We start from the raw sequence: 19,378 nt of genomic DNA, 5'->3' as shown, positions 1-19,378 counted from the left end.
AGTTTTTCTCTTCTTTATTTCGGTTGAATTTTGAATTTTAAAGAGTCGAAATTGAAGATAAACTATGTTTTAAAATTTAATTGTCATTTTTTTTCGTGTTTTCTCCTCTTTTAAACCGTTCAATTAAGTGTAAATATCATTAATTATTAATAATAACATAGAGTTAAAGGTAAATTGAGCAAATTGGCTATTTCTGGCAATTTATTGAAGTGTGTATCAAACTGGTAGCCCTTCGCATAAATCACTACCCAAGAAGTAGCTCTTTGTTTCAAAAAGGTTGGTGACCCCTGGTATATACACATTAGGCATGTAACAGTGTCACAATCTCACAGTACAATATTATGGCAACGGTACGATTTTATTGTGGTATACGTCCAAAGAAAAACACTTAAAAAGGCCATAGTAGGGTTGTACGTTATACCGGTACTAGTATAGTATCCCGGTACTAATGAATCCAAAACGATACTATACTCTGTTTGAATAGTTCCGATTCCCTTGCTGGTTTTACGAGCAGAGGAGCATGTTGGGCAGCGCACACACACAGAGTACTTGCAAGCAGACACAGTGTGTAGACAGAAAAGGGAGAATGGACGCATTTTGGTGTAAAAAGTCAAGATAAAGGTGAAGTTATAACACTGAAACACCCTCAGGAAGAGCTGCTTTAAGACATGGCTAGCTAGCTAGCGGCTAACATCCATCCGCAGTGTTTTAGCTACTTCTAAATCACTAATTTTCGCTTCCATGGCGACAAATAGTGAGTTTCTTACAAGTACCATTATCACTGGAGGACGAGGAATAGCTAAACATGCTTCACTACACACCGTAGGAGGATACAATAGCTCACCGCCGTCACAATGTAAACAAATGCCATGGGTGGATCTACACCGGACATCCACTGTAATGATACCAAGTACATGTAGTCGATACTACTATGAATATTTTTTATTGTCACAAAATCTTTTTTCCTTTTAGTAAAAATTCATATTATGTTTATAAAGTCAGTAAATACGTCCCTGGACACATGAGGACTTTGAATATGACCAATGTATGATCCTGTAACTAGTTGGTATCGGATCCATACCTAAATGTGTGGTATCATCCAAAACTAATGTCCAGTATCAAAGAAGAGAAGAATAAGTGATTATTACATTTTAACAGAAGTGTAGATAGAACATGTTCAAACAGAAAATAAGCAGATATTAACAGTAAATGGACAAGTGGATTAATAGTAAATTTTTACATTTTGTCCCTCATAATGTGTACAAAATAATAGGTGTATAAATGACACAATATGTTACTGCAGACTAATTAGGAGTCTTTGTTTGTTTACTTACTACTAAAAGACAAGTTGTCTAGTATGTTGACTATTTTATTTAAGGACTAAATTACAATAATAAACATATGTTTCATGTACACTAACATTTTTTGTTACAATAAACATAATAATGCCAAAATAATGTCCCCATTGTTTAGAAAAGTATCGAAATACATAAACCAACCAAAATCAACAATAAGAGATACTTGTAGACTGCAATATGATGGCAGTCACACATAAGAGATACGTGTAGACTGCAATATGATGGCAGTCACACATAAGAGATACGTGTAGACTGCAATATGATGGCAGTCACACATAAGAGATATGTGTAGACTGCAATATGATGGCAGTCACACATAAGAGATACGTGTAGACTGCAATATGATGGCAGTCACACATAAGAGATACGTGTAGACTGCAATATGATGGCAGTCACACATAAGAGATACTTGTAGACTGCAATATGATGGCAGTCACACATAAGAGATATGTGTAGACTGCAATATGATGGCAGTCACACATAAGAGATACGTGTAGACTGCAATATGATGGCAGTCACACAAGAGATACGTGTAGACTGCAATATGATGGCAGTCACACATAAGAGATACGTGTAGACTGCAATATGATGGCAGTCACACATAAGAGATACGTGTAGACTGCAATATGATGGCAGTCACACATAAGAGATACGTGTAGACTGCAATATGATGGCAGTCACACATAAAAGATACGTGTAGACTGCAATATGATGGCAGTCACACATAAGAGATACGTGTAGACTGCAATATGATGGCAGTCACACATAAGAGATACGTGTAGACTGCAATATGATGGCAGTCACACAAGAGATACGTGTAGACTGCAATATGATGGCAGTCACACATAAGAGATACGTGTAGACTGCAATATGATGGCAGTCACACATAAGAGATACGTGTAGACTGCAATATGATGGCAGTCACACATAAGAGATACACGTAGACTGCAATATGATGGCAGTCACACAAGAGATACGTGTAGACTGCAATATGATGGCAGTCACACATAAGAGATACGTGTAGACTGCAATATGATGGCAGTCACACAAGAGATACGTGTAGACTGCAATATGATGGCAGTCACACATAAGAGATACGTGTAGACTGCAATATGATGGCAGTCACACATAAGAGATACGTGTAGACTGCAATATGATGGCAGTCACACATAAGAGATACGTGTAGACTGCAATATGATGGCAGTCACACATAAAAGATACGTGTAGACTGCAATATGATGGCAGTCACACATAAGAGAAACTTGTAGACTGCAATATGATGGCAGTCACACATAAGAGATATGTGTAGACTGCAATATGATGGCAGTCACACATAAGAGATACGTGTAGACTGCAATATGATGGCAGTCACACATAAGAGATACGTGTAGACTGCAATATGATGGCAGTCACACATAAGAGATACGTGTAGACTGCAATATGATGGCAGTCACACATAAGAGATACGTGTAGACTGCAATATGATGGCAGTCACACATAAGAGATACGTGTAGACTGCAATATGATGGCAGTCACACATAAGAGATACTTGTAGACTGCAATATGATGGCAGTCACACATAAGAGATATGTGTAGACTGCAATATGATGGCAGTCACACAAGAGATACGTGTAGACTGCAATATGATGGCAGTCACACATAAGAGATACGTGTAGACTGCAATATGATGGCAGTCACACATAAGAGATACGTGTAGACTGCAATATGATGGCAGTCACACATAAGAGATACGTGTAGACTGCAATATGATGGCAGTCACACATAAGAGATACGTGTAGACTGCAATATGATGGCAGTCACACATAAGAGATACGTGTAGACTGCAATATGATGGCAGTCACACATAAAAGATACGTGTAGACTGCAATATGATGGCAGTCACACATAAGAGATACGTGTAGACTGCAATATGATGGCAGTCACACAAGAGATAAGTGTAGACTGCACTATAATGGCAGTCACACATAAGAGATACGTGTAGACTGCAATATGATGGCAGTCACACATAAGTGACGTGCAGACTGCAATATGATGGCAGTCACACATAAGAGATACGTGTAGACTGCAATATGATGGCAGTCACACATAAGAGATACGTGTAGACTGCAATATGATGGCAGTCACACATAAGAGATACGTGTAGACTGCAATATGATGGCAGTCACACATAAGAGATACGTGTAGACTGCACTATGATGGCAGTCACACATAAGAGATACGTGTAGACTGCACTATGATGGCAGTCACACATAAGAGATACGTGTAGACTGCACTAGGATGGCAGTCACACATAAGAGATACGTGTAGACTGCACTAGGATGGCAGTCACACATAAGAGATACGTGTAGACTGCACTAGGATGGCAGTCACACATAAGAGATACGTGTAGACTGCACTAGGATGGCAGTCACACATAAGAGATACGTGTAGACTGCAATATGATGGCAGTCACACATAAGAGATACGTGTAGACTGCAATATGATGGCAGTCACACATAAGAGATACGTGTAGACTGCAATATGATGGCAGTCACACATAAGAGATACGTGTAGACTGCAATATGATGGCAGTCACACATAAGAGATACGTGTAGACTGCACTAGGATGGCAGTCACACATAAGAGATATGTGTAGACTGCAATATGATGGCAGTCACACATAAGAGATACGTGTAGACTGCAATATGATGGCAGTCACACATACGAGATACGTGTAGACTGCAATATGATGGCAGTCACACATAAGAGATACGTGTAGACTGCATTAGGATGGCAGTCACACATAAGAGATACGTGTAGACTGCACTAGGATGGCAGTCACACATACGAGACACGTGTAGACTGCAATATGATGGCATATGACAAGTAAACAACACCAACTAAATCGTTGAACTTTAACTTACCCATCTTATTAGGCTTTGCTGTGGTCTATCGTTAAGTTATATGACATACGCCTGATTAGACGGAGGCGTGGCCAAATACAGCTCATTAGCATTAAAGCTACAGACACATTATACTGGGTTCTGGCCTTACCAAAACACTTTTCATCCGTTTAAATTCCTAATTATGGGCAACAGACTATTGTGGATTTTTTAAATTGTTCTAAAAGAGAGTAATTTGGGACAATAGCATAATATTTAACATAATATGATATACAGCGGTGAACTCACCGTGATTATTAGAGCATTTTCACACAAAGAGTGTCCTTACCTTTTCACAAGCTTTGGTGATGTTGTTGTTGTTGTGTGAGGCCAGGTTGATGTCTTCATGGACACGATCCAACAGCCAAAGGAGGAACTCCAGGGCGTCATGCTGGGAATTACCACGGAATTGTGATCCATACTTGGACACGATAGTCTGCAGAGAAAATAATAAAATAAAACAGACTGTCGGCTGCATAACAATATTAATACAAACCCCAAAAGCAGTGAAGTTGTCACGTTGTGTAAATGGTAAATAAAAAGAGAATACAACAAATCCTTTTCAACTTATATTCAGTTATAGACTGCAAAGACAAGATATTTCATGTTCACACTGAGAAACTTTGGTATTCTTTGCAAATATTAGCTCATTTGGAATTTAATGCCTGCAACATGTTTCCAAAAAAGCTGGCACAAGTGGCAAAAAAGAGTGAGAAAGTTGAGGAATGCTCATCAAAGACTTATTTGGAACATCCCGCAGGTGAACAGGCTAATTGGGAACAGGTGGGTGCCATGATTGGGTATAAAAGCAGCTTCCATGAAATGCTCAGTCGTTCACAAACAAGGACGGGGCGAGGGTCACCACTTTGTCAACAAATGCCTGAGCAAATTGTTGAAGAACAACATTTCTCAACAAGGAATTTAGGGATTTCACCATCTACGCTCCGTAATATCATCAAAAGGTTCAGACAATCTGGAGAAATCACTGCAGGTAAGCCATGATATTACACACCTTGGATCCCTCAGGCGGTACTGCATCAAAAAGCCACATGAGTGTGTAAAGGATATCACCACATGGGTTCAGGAAGACTTCAGAAAACCACTGTCAGTAACTACAGTCGGTCGCTACATCTGTAAGTGCAAGTTACAACTCTACTATGCAAAGCCAAAGCCAAAGCCATTTATCAACAACACCCAGAAACGCCGCCGGAATCGCTGGGCCCGAGCTCATCTAAGATGGACTGATGCAAAGTGGAAAAGTGTTCTGTGGTCTGACGAGTCCACATTTCAAATTGTTTTTGGAAACTGTGGACGTCGTGTCCTCCCGAACAAAGAGGAAAAGAACTAACCCGAGTGTTGAACAACTTAAGCTGTACATCAAGCAAGAATGGGAAAGAATTCCACTTCAAAAATGTGTCTCCTCACTTCCCAAACCTTTACTGAGTGTTGTTAAAAGGAAAGGCCATGTAACACACTGGTCAAAATGCCTTTTTTGCAATGTGTTGCTGCCATTCAATTCTAAGTTCATGATTATTTGCAAAAACTAAAAGTTTCTCAGTGTGAACATGAAATATCTTGTCTTTGCAGTCTATTCAATTGAATATACGTTGAAAAGGATTCTCTTTTTATTTACCATTTACACAACTTGACAACTTCACTAGTTTTGGGCTTTTGTAATATTGCGGTGCTGATGCGAGTGTTTTGAGTTACTAACTCTGTCATAGAACAATTGAGCTCATAAGTTAAATCTAATTTTCTACGCTCGCTTGTGGATGGATCCTGTTTCGACCAGTTGATCTGCCGCTTTTCTTTTCTGTCCCCTCCTCCATGCAGGAGAGGGGGACAGTCTGGAAGGTACCAGTCTGGAAGATGCGCCGGCTGCTCCAAGTTCTCTGCATTATGGACATGTCTACATGGAAGAAGGTCCCTCTGCTGGCTTCCCAATGGTCTGGACCAGGGGTCACCAACCTTTTTGAAACCAAGAGCTACTTCCTGGGTAGTGATTAATGCGAAGGGCTACTAGTTTGATACACACTTAAATAAATTGCCAGAAATAGCCAATTTGCTCAATTTACCTTTAACTCTATGTTATTATTAATAATTAATGATATTTACACTTAATTGAACGGTATAAAAGAGGAGAAAACCCGAAAAAAATGACACATTTTTAAACAGTTTATCTTCAATTTCGACTCTTTAAAATTCAACCGAAAAAAAGAAGAGAAAAACTTTAAAAAATAATTTATAGAACATCATTAGTAATTTTTCCTGATTAAGATTCATTTTAGAATTTTGATGACATGTTTTAAATAGGTTAAAATCCAATCTACACTTTGTTAGAATATATAACAAATTGGACCAAACTATATTTCTGACAAAGACTAATCATAATTTTTTCTAGATTTTCCAGAACAAAAATTTTAAAAGAAATTCAAAAGACTTTGAAATAAGATTTAAATTTGATTCTACAGATTTTCTAGATTTGCCAGAATATTTTTTTTTAATTTTAAGCATTATAAGTTTGAAGAAATATTTCACAAATATTCTTTGTCGAAAAAACAGAAGCTAAAATGAAGAATTAAATTAAAATTTATTTATTATTCTTTACAATAAAAAAAATAAATTTACTTGAACATTGATTTAAATTGTCAGGAAAGAAGAGGAAGGAATTTAAAAGGTAAAAAGGTATATGTGTTTAAAAATCCTAAAATCATTTTTAAGGTTGTATTTTTTCTCTAAAATTGTCTTTCTGTAAGAAGCAAAGTAAAAAATTAATGAATTTATTTAAACAAGTGAAGACCAAGTCTTTAAAATATTTTCTTGGATTTTCAAATTCTATTTGAGTTTTGTCTCTCTTAGAATTAAAAATGTCAGGCAAAGCGAGACCAGCTTGCTAGTAAATAAATACAATTTAAAAAATAGAGGCAGCTCACTGGTAAGTGCTGCTATTTGAGCTATTTTTAGAACAGGCTGGCGGGCTACTCATCTGGTCCTTACGGGCTACCTGGTGCCCGCGGGCACCGCGTTGGTGACCCCTGGTCTGGACTCTCACATGACCTCTTAATGTAACAGTTCAATAACGGCGCCCACTCGGCGTCCATTGCAGCCGCTCCCCTGGAGGCGGACCCTTCCCGAGGTTTCCTCTTTTTCCCAGCCCGGGCTTTTGAAGTTGTTTTCCTGCCCGGATGTGGGTTCAGATCAGGGGAAGTCGTTGTGGTCTGTGAAGCCCTTTGAGGCACTTGTGATTAAAGGCTGTATAAATAAATGCTGATTGATTGAAGCTGAGGTACCACTTCTGAGTGCATGTACAATATCAACAAATTCATTGTGTGAATGCTTCAAAACATTCACACATATGCTTTTTATACATCAAAATTCATCTATTTATTATTCTTCTTCTTTTCCAGATTTTGGCGCGCTCTACCTTTCACATTTTTCATCCGATTCAAACCTTTCCAACTTCAAACTGTTCCGCCTATTCGGGAATCGCGGGCTTTCCCTTGACAAATTACACAAATTCCCAAATTTCCCAGAATTCCAGGTTTTCCGGGACATTTTCCCCATTTAAAATGAATTGGCCATTTTTCAAACTTCCACCATTTCCACATTTTTCAACCGATTCAAACCATTCCACCTTCAACATATTCCACTCATCCTGGACATTCAAACTAGCATTTTTCCAAGTTCAAACAAATTCCAGGAATTCCCGTTTTTCCAAACCCTATTTCCACCCTTTTTTCTGAAGTGAAGTGAAGTGAATTATATTTATATAGCGCTTTTCTCTAGTGACTCAAAGCGCTTTACATAGTGAAAGCCAATATCTAAGTTCCATTTAAAGCAGTGTGGGTGGCACTGGGAGCAGGTGGGTAAAGTGTCTTGCCCAAGGACACAACAGCAGTGACTAGGATGGCGGAAGCGGGAATCGAACCTGGAACCCTCAAGTTGCTGGCACGGCCGCTCTACCAACCGAGCTATACCAACCGACTACTCCTTCCACATTTTTCAACCGTTGCACCGTCAAAACATTCCTCTTAATCACGACAAAAAAATGGAAAAAAATCCCGGTTTTCCCAAAATTCCAGGAATTCCGTAGTACCATTTCTCAAAAATTCCCGGCTTTCCTAGAATTCCCAGTCATTAGGGACATTTTCCCCATTCAAAATGAATTATCCATTTTTTCAAATTTCCACCATTTCCACATTTTTCAACCGATTCAAACCATTCCACCTTCAACATATTCCACTCATCCTGGACATTCAAACTAGCATTTTTCCAAGTTCCAACAAATTCCAGGAATTCCCGTTTTTCCAAACCCTATTTCCACCCTTTTTTCTGTCGACTACTCCTTCCACATTTTTCAACCGTTGCACCGTCAAAACATTCATCTTAATCACGACAAAAAACTGGAAAAAATTCCCGGTTTTCCCGAAGTTCCGTAATACCATTTCTCAATTAAAAATGTTACTACTTCAACATTTCTCAACTGTTTTGAAAAAACACAACACCAACTCATTCAGTACATTCAAATGTTTTTAGCATTTTCAAAAAAAATCCCGCTTTTTCACAAAATTTCCGAATTTCCATGTAATTCCCATTGAATTTTTTTTTACATTTTTCAAAGTTCCACCACTCCCACACATTCTATCCGATTCAAACTGTTCCAACTTCAAAATATTCAGCCTGTTCAGGAATTATGTGCTCTCTTTCAACAATTGTAAAAAAAAAATTCCCGGCTTTCCTAGGATTCCCAGTCTTTAGGGACATTTTCTCCATTCAAAATGAATTATCCATTTTTCAAACTTCCAGTATTTCCACATTTTTCAACCGATTCAAACCATTCCACCTTCAACGTATTCCACTCATCCTGGACATTCAAACTAGCATTTTTCTAAGTTCAAACAAATTCCAGGAATTCCCGTTTTTCCAAACCCTATTTCCACCCTTTTTTCTGAAGTGAAGTGAAGTGTGAAGTGAATTATATTTATATAGCCATTTTCTCTAGTGACTCAAAGCGCTTTACATAGTGAAAGCCAATATGTAAGTTCCATTTAAAGCAGTGTGGGTGGCACTGGGAGCAGGTGGGTAAAGTGTCTTGCCCAAGGACACAACAGCAGTGACTAGGATGGCGGAAGCGGGAATCGAACCTGCAACCCTCAAGTTGCTGGCACGGCCGCTCTACCAACCGAGCTCTACCAACAGACTACTCCTTCCACATTTTTCAACCGTTGCACCGTCAAAACATTCCTCTTAATCACGACAAAAAACTGGAAAAAAATCCTGGTTTTCCCGAAATTCCAGGAATTCCGAAGTACCATTTCTCAAAAATTCCCGGCTTTCCTAGAATCCCCAGTTTTTAGGGACATTTTCCCCATTCAAAATGAATTATTCATTTTTTCAAACTTCCACCATTTCCACATTTTTCAACCTATTCAAACCATTCCACCTTCAACATATTCCACTCATCCTGGACATTCAAACTAGCATTTTTCCAAGTTCAAATAAATTCCAGGAATTCCTGTTTTTCCAAACCCTATTTCCACCCTTTTTTCCGTCGACTACTCCTTCCACATTTTTCAACCGTTGCACCGTCAAAACATTCATCTTAATCACGACAAAAAACTGGAAAAAATTCCCGGTTTTCCCGAAGTTCCGTAATACCATTTCTCAATTAAAAATGTTACTACTTCAACATTTCTCAACCGTTTTGAAAAAACCCAACACCAACTCATTCAGTACATTCAAGTGTTTTTAGCATTTTCAAAAAAAAATCCCGCTTTTTCACAAAATTTCCAAATTTCCATGTAATTCCCATTGAATTTTTTTTTACATTTTTCAAAGTTCCACCACTCCCACACATTCTATCCGATTCAAACTGTTCCAACTTCAAAATATTCAGCCTGTTCAGGAATTATGTGCTCCCTTTCAACAATTGTAAAAAAAAAATTCCCGGCTTTCCTAGAATTCCCAGTTTTTAGGGACATTTTCCCCATTCAAAATGAATTATCCATTTTTCAAACTTCCACCATTTCCACATTTTTCAACCGATTCAAACCATTCCACCTTCAACGTATTCCACTCATCCTGGACATTCAAACTATCATTTTTCCAAGTTCAAATAAATTCCAGGAATTCCCGTTTTTCCAAACCCTATTTCCACCCTTTTTTCTGTCGACTACTCCTTCCACATTTTTCAACCATTGCACCGTCAAAACATTCATCTTAATCACGACAAAAAACTGGAAAAAATTCCCGGTTTTCCCGAAGTTCCGTAATACCATTTCTCAATTAAAAATGTTACTACTTCAACATTTCTCAACCGTTTTGAAAAAACACAACACCAACTCATTCAGTACATTCAAGTGTTTTTAGCATTTTCAAAAAAAATCCCGCTTTTTCACAAAATTTCCAAATTTCCATGTAATTCCCATTGAATTTTTTTTTACATTTTTCAAAGTTCCACCACTCCCACACGTTCTATCCGATTCAAACTGTTCCAACTTCAAAATATTCAGCCTGTTCAGGAATTATGTGCTCCCTTTCAACAATTGTAAAAAAAAAATTCCCGGCTTTCCTAGAATTCCCAGTTTTTAGGGACATTTTCCCCATTCAAAATGAATTATCCATTTTTCAAACTTTCACCATTTCCACATTTTTCAACCGATTCAAACCATTCCACCTTCAACGTATTCCACTCATCCTGGACATTCAAACTATCATTTTTCCAAGTTCAAATAAATTCCAGGAATTCCCGTTTTTCCAAACCCTATTTCCACCCTTTTTTCTGTCGACTACTCCTTCCACATTTTTCAACCATTGCACCGTCAAAACATTCATCGTAATCAGGACAAAAAAATGGAAAAAATTCCCGGTTTTCCCGAATTTCAGTAATACCATTTCTCAATTAAAAATGTTACTACTTCAACATTTCTCAACCGTTTTGAAAAAATCCAACACCAACTCATTCAGTACATTCACTTTTTTTTAGCATTTTCAAAAAAATTCCCGCTTTTTCACAAAATTCCCAGATTTCCATGAAATTCCCATTGAAAATGTTTTTAATTTTTTCAAAGTTCCACCACTCCCACACGTTCTATCCGATTCAAACTGTTCCAACTTCAAAATATTCAGCCTGTTCAGGAATGATGTGCTCTTTTCAACAATCGTAAAAAAAAAATTCCCGGCTTTCCTAGAATTCCCAGTTTTTAGGGACATTTTCCCCATTCAGAATGAATTATCCATTTTTCAAACTTCCACCATTTCCACATTTTTCAACCGATTCAAACCATTCCACCTTCAACATATTCCACTCATCCTGGACATTCAAACTAGCATTTTTCCAAATTCAAATAAATTCCAGGAATTCCCGTTTTTCCAAACCCTATTTCCACCCTTTTTTCTGTCGACTACTCCTTCCACATTTTTCAACCGTTGCACCTTCAAAACATTCATCTTAATCGCAACAAAAAACTGGAAAAAATTCCCGGTTTTCCCGAAGTTCCGTAATACCATTTCTCAATTAAAAATGTTACTACTTCAACATTTCTCAACTGTTTTGAAAAAATCCAACACCTACTCATTCAGTACATTCAAATGTTTTTAGCATTTTAAAAAAAAAATCCCGCTTTTTCACAAAATTTCCAAATTTCCATGTAATTCCCATTGAATTTTTTTTTACATTTTTCAAAGTTCTACCACTCCCACACGTTCTATCCGATTCAAACTGTTCCAACTTCAAAATATTCAGCCTGTTCAGGAATGATGTGCTCTCTTTCAACAATCGTAAAAAAAAAATTCCCGGCTCTCCTAGAATTCCCAGTCTTTAGGGACATTTTCCCCATTCAGAATGAATTATCCATTTTTTCAAACTTCCACCATTTCCACATTTTTCAACCGATTCAAACCATTCCACCTTCAACATATTCCACTCATCCTGGACATTCAAACTAGCATTTTTCCAAGTTCAAATAAATTCCAGGAATTCCCGTTTTTCCAAACCCTATTTCCACCCTTTTTTCTGTCTACTACTCCTTCCACATTTTTCAACCGTTGCACCTTCAAAACATTCATCGTAATCAGGACAAAAAACTGGAAAAAATTCCCGGTTTTCCCGAATTTCTGTAATACCATTTCTCAATTAAAAATGTTACTACTTCAACATTTCTCAACCGTTTTGAAAAAAACCCAACACCAACTCATTCAGTACATTCACTTTTTTTTTTTTTAGCATTTTCAAAAAAATATCCTGCTTTGTCACAAAATTCCCAAATTTCCATGAAATTCCCATTGAACATTTTTTAAATTTTTTCAAAGTTCCACAACTCCCACACGTTCTATCTGATTCAAACTGTTCCAACTTCAAAATATTCAGCCTGTTCAGGAATGATGTGCTCTCTTTCAACAATTGTAAAAAAAATAATTCCCGGCTTTCCTAGAATTCCCAGTTTTAAGGGACATTTTCCCCATTCAAAATGAATTATTCATTTTTTCAAACTTCCACCATTTCCACATTTTTCAACCGATTCAAACCATTCCACCTTCAACATATTCCACTCATCCTGGACATTCAAACTGGCATTTTTCCAAGTTCAAACAAATTCCAGGAATTCCCGTTTTTCCAAACCCTATTTCCACCCTTTTTTCTGTCGACTACTCCTTCCACATTTTTCAACCGTTGCACCGTCAAAACATTCATCTTAATCACGACAAAAAACTGGAAAAAATTCCCGGTTTTCCCGAAGTTCCGTAATACCATTTCTCAATTAAAAATGTTACTACTTCAACATTTCTCAACTGTTTTGAAAAAATCAAACACCAACTCATTCAGTACATTCACTTTTTTTTAGCATTTTCAAAAAAATTCCCGCTTTTTCACGAAATTCCCAGATTTCCATGAAATTCCCATTGAAAATGTTTTAAATTTTTTCAAAGTTCCACCACTCCCACACGTTCTATCCGATTCAAACCCTTCCAACTTCAAAATATTCAGCCTGTTCAGGAATGATGTGCTTTCTTTCAACAATTGTAAAAAAAAAATTCCCGGCTTTCCTAAAATTCCCAGTCATTAGGGACATTTTCCCCATTCAAAATGAATTATCCATTTTTTCAAACTTCAACCATTTCCACATTTTTCAACCGATTCAAACCATTCCACCTTCAACATATTCCACTCATCCTGGACATTCAAACTAGCATTTTTCCAAGTTCAAATAAATTCCAGGAATTCCTGTTTTTCCAAACCCTATTTCCACCCTTTTTTCTGTCGACTACTCCTTCCACATTTTTCAACCCACTTCAACCGTTGCACCTTCAAAACATTCATCTTAATCAGGACAAAAAACTGGAAAAAATTCCCAGTTTTCCCGAAATTTTGTAATACCATTTCTCAATTAAAAATGTTACTACTTGAACATTTCTCAACCGTTTTGAAAAAAACCCAACACCAACTCATTCAGTACATTCACTTTTTTTTATAGCATTTTCAAAAAAATATCCTGCTTTTTCACGAAATTCCCAAATTTCCATGAAATTCCCATTGAAAATGTTTTTAATTTTTTCAAAGTTCCACCACTCCCACACGTTCTATCCGATTCAAACTGTTCCAACTTCAAAATATTCAGCCTGTTCAGGAATTATGTGCTCCCTTTCAACAATTGTAAAAAAAAAATTCCCGGCTTTCCTAGAATTCCCAGTTTTTAGGGACATTTTCCCCATTCAAAATGAATTATCAATTTTTTCAAACTTCCACCATTTCCACATTTTTCAACCGATTCAAACCATCCCACCTTCAACGTATTCCACTCATCCTGGACATTCAAACTAGCATTTTTCCAAGTTCAAATAAATTCCAGGAATTCCCGTTTTTCCAAACCCTATTTCCACCCTGTTTTCTGTCGACTACTCCTTCCACATGTTTCAACCGTTGCACCTTCAAAACATTCATCGTAATCAGGACAAAAAACCGGAAAAAATTCCCGGTTTTCCCGAATTTCTTTAATACCATTTCTCAATTAAAAATGTTACTACTTCAACATTTCTCAACCGTTTTGAAAAAAAACCCAACACCAACTCATTCAGTACATTCACTTTTTTTTTTTTTTAGCATTTTCAAAAAAAATATCCTGCTTTTTCACGAAATTCCCAAATTTCCATGAAATTCCCATTGAAAATGTTTTACATTTTTTCAAAGTTCCACCACTCCCACGCGTTCTATCCGATTCAAACTGTTCCAACTTCAAAATATTCAGCCTGTTCAGGAATTATGTGCTCTCTTTCAACAATTGTAAAAAAAAAAATTCCCGGCTTTCCTAGAATTCCCAGTCATCATCAGCCATTTTTCTACGTTCAACTAATTTCCAGGAATTCCTGTTTTTTTCTAACATTATTTCCAACCTTTTTTATAGCAATGACTCCTTTCACATTTTTCAACCCACTTCAACTGTTCCACTGTCCAAACATTCCTCTTAGTCAGGACAAAAAAACAAGTTGGTTTAAGAACTTGAAAAATTCCCGTTTTTTTTTTCCCGAAATTCCGTAATACCATTTTTCAATTAAAAAACTGTTATTACTTCAACATTTCTTGACCGATTTAAACGATTCCAACGCCAACCAATTCAGTTCATTCATGCTCCTAATCATTTTCACGAATCCCGCTTTTTACAAAATTCCCAAATTTCCAGGAAGTTCCCATTAAAATGAATGGGACATTTTTCTAAGTTAAACAATTCCCACATTTTTCCACCGATTCAAACCACTCCAACATCAACACATTCCACTCATCCTGGAAATTCAAACAACCATTTTTCTACGTTCAACAAATTTCCAGGAATTGCTGTTTTTTTCTAACCTTATTTCCAATCTTTTTTAGTGCGATGACTCCTTTCACATTTCTCAACCCACTTTAACCGTACCGTCCAAACATTCCTCTTAGGACAATAAAACAAGTGGATTTAAGAACTTGAAAAATTCCCGGTTTTCCCGACATTCCGTAATGCCATTTTTCAATTAAATAACTGTTACTACTTCAACATTTATTGACCGATTTAAACAATTCCAACGCCAACCAATTCAGTTCATTCATGCTCCTAATCATTTTCATGAATCCCGCTTTTCACAAAATTCCCAAATTTCCAGGAAGTTCCCATTGAAATGAATGGGACATTTTTCTAAGTTGCACAATTCCCACATTTTTCAACCGATTCAAACCATTCCAACATCAACACATTACACTCATCCTGGACATTCAAACTAACACTTTCCCAAGTTCCAAACCAAATTCCTGTTTTCCTGGAAATTCAAACTCTTCAACATTCAAACTATTCTTACATTCATTCTGTCAGCATTTCAGTTCAACTTCAGCATTGGAGCATTCACACTCACTTCCTTCAGGAATTGCCTCATCTAGTTATTATTTATCCTAGTCTGTGTTGTGTGATCCTGTGTAAACACTGAGGGACAATTCAGTGAGAAACATGTCATTACAGCAAAACAATACACCAGTAATGATCAATGCGCTTTACAAAGCTGCCAATTGGGACTCCCACAGGAGGAAGACAATAAACAATAAAAAAGTATTATTCTCTCAAATGAATTTTTCACACATGTACACCGTGTTCTATGCCACGTGCTTTTGTTTGAAAGAAATAAAAAAATTTATTATCAGTGTTATCAGCCACTTCAAAAAAAAAAAAAACTCGCGTTGGTCTTCCTCATGACAGGTCCAGGAAGGACAGATGACGGCGGGACATTTTTAATTGAAACGCACAGAGAGACAAAATAATCCATCAAAACGAAAACATTCATGCACGTATTTAAGACGAGTCAATTAGTTAATGCGATCTTGTGAGCTGATTAATTACACAGCCAGCGTGCCCCGGCCGGGTGGGGCTTGCTGAGGGACCGGCACAGAGGAGAGGAAGCGTGCAGCTTCAGTCCTTGCAGTGTCAAATGTTTTTTTGCAATATAGCCTGTTGGGTCACGTTGGAAAAATATTTAGGAATTAATTAAAAATCTTTTTGTTATCATCACAACAATCTAAATCAGGTGTAGCAACTCCTTTTTAAGGCCACATCGCAATTATGGCTGCCCTCATAGATTGATGCGGCATATCACATCAAATTAATTGACAAGCCACATAAAATAACGCGGCGGGCCACAAAATTATGCGGCGTGCCATTTAAAACAATGTGGCAGGCCACATGAAATTAGGCGGGGGGCACGGAAAATGATGCACTGGCCACAGAAAATGATGCAGCGGGCCACTTAAAATTATGCGGGAGGCCACGTAAAATTATGCAGGAGGCCACATAAATTATGCAGGAGGCCATGCAAAATGATGCAACGGGCCACATAAAATAATGCCACATAAAATTATGCAGGAGGCCACGTAAAGTTATGCGGGAGGCCACATGAAATTATGCAAGGGGCACAGAAAACGATGCGCTGGACACAGAAAATGATGCAGCGGGCCACATAAATTATGCGGGAGACCACATAAATTGTGCAACGGGCCACATAAAATAATGCCACATAAAATAATGCAGGAGGCCACATAAAGTTATGCAGGAGGCTACATGAAATTATGCAAGGGGCACGGAAAACTATGCGATGGACACAGAAAATAATGAAAACAAGGCCACAAAAATTATGCGGGAGGCCACTGAAAATTGTGCAGGAGGCTACATGAATATATGCGTGAGGCCATGGAAAATGATGCAGCGGGCTACATAAAATTTTGCGGGAGGCCACATAAATTATGCAGGAGGCTACATGAAATTATGCGGCAGGCCGTGGAAAATGATGCACCGGGCCACATAAAATAATGCCACATAAAATTATGCAGGAGGCCACGTAAAGTTATGCGGGAGGCCACATAAATTATGCGAGGGGCATGGAAAACGATGCGCTGGACACAGAAAATGATGAAAACAAGGCCACATAAATTATGCGGGAGGCCACTGAAAATTGTGCAGGAGGCTACATGAATATATGCGTGAGGCCATGGAAAATGATGCAGCGGGCCACATAAAATTTTGCGGGAGGCCACTTAAATTATGCAGGAGGCTACATGAAATTATGCGGCAGGCCGTGGAAAATGATGCACCGGGCCACATAAAATAATGCCACATAAAATTATGCAGGAGGCCACATAAAGTTATGCGGGAGGCCACATAAAATTATGCGAGGGGCATGGAAAACGATGCGCTGGACACAGAAAATGATGCAGAAAATTATGCGGGAGGCCACGTAAATTATGCAACTGGCCACATAAAATAATGCCACATAAAATAATGCAGGAGGCCACATAAAGTTATGCAGGAGGCTACATGAAATTATGCAAGGGGCACGGAAAACTATGCGCTGGACACAGAAAATGATGAAGCGGGCCACATAAACAAGGCCACATAAATTATGTGGAAGGCCACTGAAAATTGTGCAGGAGGCTACATGAATATATGCGCGAAGCCATGGAAAATGACGCAGCGGGCCACATGAAATTATGCAAGGGGCACAGAAAACGATGCGCTGGACACAGAAAATGATGCAGGCCACATAAATTGTGCAACGGGCCACATAAAATAATGCCACATAAAATTATGCAGGAGGCCACGTAAAGTTATGCGGGAGGCCACATGAAATTATGCAAGGGGCACGTTAAACGATTTTGCTGGACACAAAAAATGATGCAGCGGGCCATGTAAATAATGCCACATAAAATTATGCGGGAGGCCACATAAAATTATGCAGGAGGCTACATGAAAATATGCGGGAGGCCATGGAAAATGATGCAGCGGGCCACATAAAATGCGGTGGCCAGCCACGGAACATGTTGTGGTAGGCCAATTAAATTGGTGTAGCTGGTCACTTAAAATGTTGTGGCGGGTCACATAAAACAATTAGGCGGGCCACTAAAAATGATGTGACAGGCTACATAAAGTAATATGGCAGACCACATAAATTATGCGATGGTCCACTTAAAATTATACAGGAGGCCACATAAATTATGCAGGAGGGTACATGAAATTATGCGGGAGGCCATGGAAAATGATGCGGCGGACAAGATAAAATAATGCAGCAAGACCACATAAAATGGCGTCGTGGGCCACAAAAAAATGACTTGGCGGGCAACTTAAAATAAAGCAGCACGACCACATTAAATGATGTAGCCAGCCACAGAAAATGTTGTGGTAGGCCACTTAAAATGTTGTGGCGGGTCACGTAAAACAATTAGGCGAGCCACATGAGGACCACAAAAAATTATGTGACGGGCCACAAAATGAAGCGGCGGGCCGCATAAAGTGATATGGCAGGCCACATAAAATAATGTGGTGGGCCACATAAAATTATGCGGGAGGCCACAGAAAATGATGCAGCCGGTCGCATAAAATAATGCAACACGGCAACATAAAATGGTGTAGCGGGCCACTTAAAATAATGCAGCATGACCACATGTTGTGGTAGGCCACTTAAAAAGTTGCGGTGAGTCACGTGAAAAATTGTGGCGAGGCCACTTAAAATGATGCGGCACATCACATAAAATGATACAGCGAGCCACATAAATGATGCGGCGAGCCACATAAAAATTATGCGGCGCATCACAAAATGATACAGCGAGCCACATAAAGTGACATGACGGACCACATAAAATGAAGCGGCACATCACATAAAATGATACAGCGAGCCACATAAATGATGCGGCGAGCCACATAAAATGATGCGGCAAGCCACATAAAATTATACAGCGAGCCACATAAGGTGACATGACGGGCCACATAAAATGAAGCGGCACATCACATAAAATGATACAGCGAGCCACATAAATGATGCGGCGAGCCACATAAAATGACGCGACGAGCCACATAAAATGATGCGGCGAGCCACTTAAAATCATACGTCCAGCCACATAAAATCATACGTCCAGCCACATAAAATGAAGTGGCACATCACATAAAATGATACAGCGAGCCACATAAATGATGCGGCGAGCCACATAAAATGATGCGGCGAGCCACATAAAATGATGCGGCGAGCCACATAAAATCATACGTCCAGCCACATAAAATGTTGCGGCACATCACATAA

At 38.4% G+C, this 19,378-nt stretch overlaps 1 protein-coding gene across 2 annotated transcripts in view; it reads right to left on the bottom strand.

The window, feature by feature from the left end:
• The window catches only part of usp43b (ubiquitin specific peptidase 43b), a 197,385-nt gene that overhangs the window by 159,773 nt on the left and 18,234 nt on the right, over window positions 1–19,378 (bottom strand). For both annotated transcript variants that reach the window (XM_062037413.1, XM_062037414.1), the window contains exon 2: window positions 4,590–4,736. In XM_062037413.1, coding sequence (XP_061893397.1) covers window positions 4,590–4,736 — 147 coding nt within the window. The remainder of the gene's footprint in view (window positions 1–4,589; window positions 4,737–19,378) is intronic.

Source organism: Entelurus aequoreus, linkage group LG25 (assembly GCF_033978785.1).
Source record: "Entelurus aequoreus isolate RoL-2023_Sb linkage group LG25, RoL_Eaeq_v1.1, whole genome shotgun sequence".
NCBI lineage: Eukaryota > Metazoa > Chordata > Actinopteri > Syngnathiformes > Syngnathidae > Entelurus > Entelurus aequoreus.
Note: the sequence above shows the minus strand (reverse complement) of the source record. Positions and strands in the feature narration are given on the sequence as shown.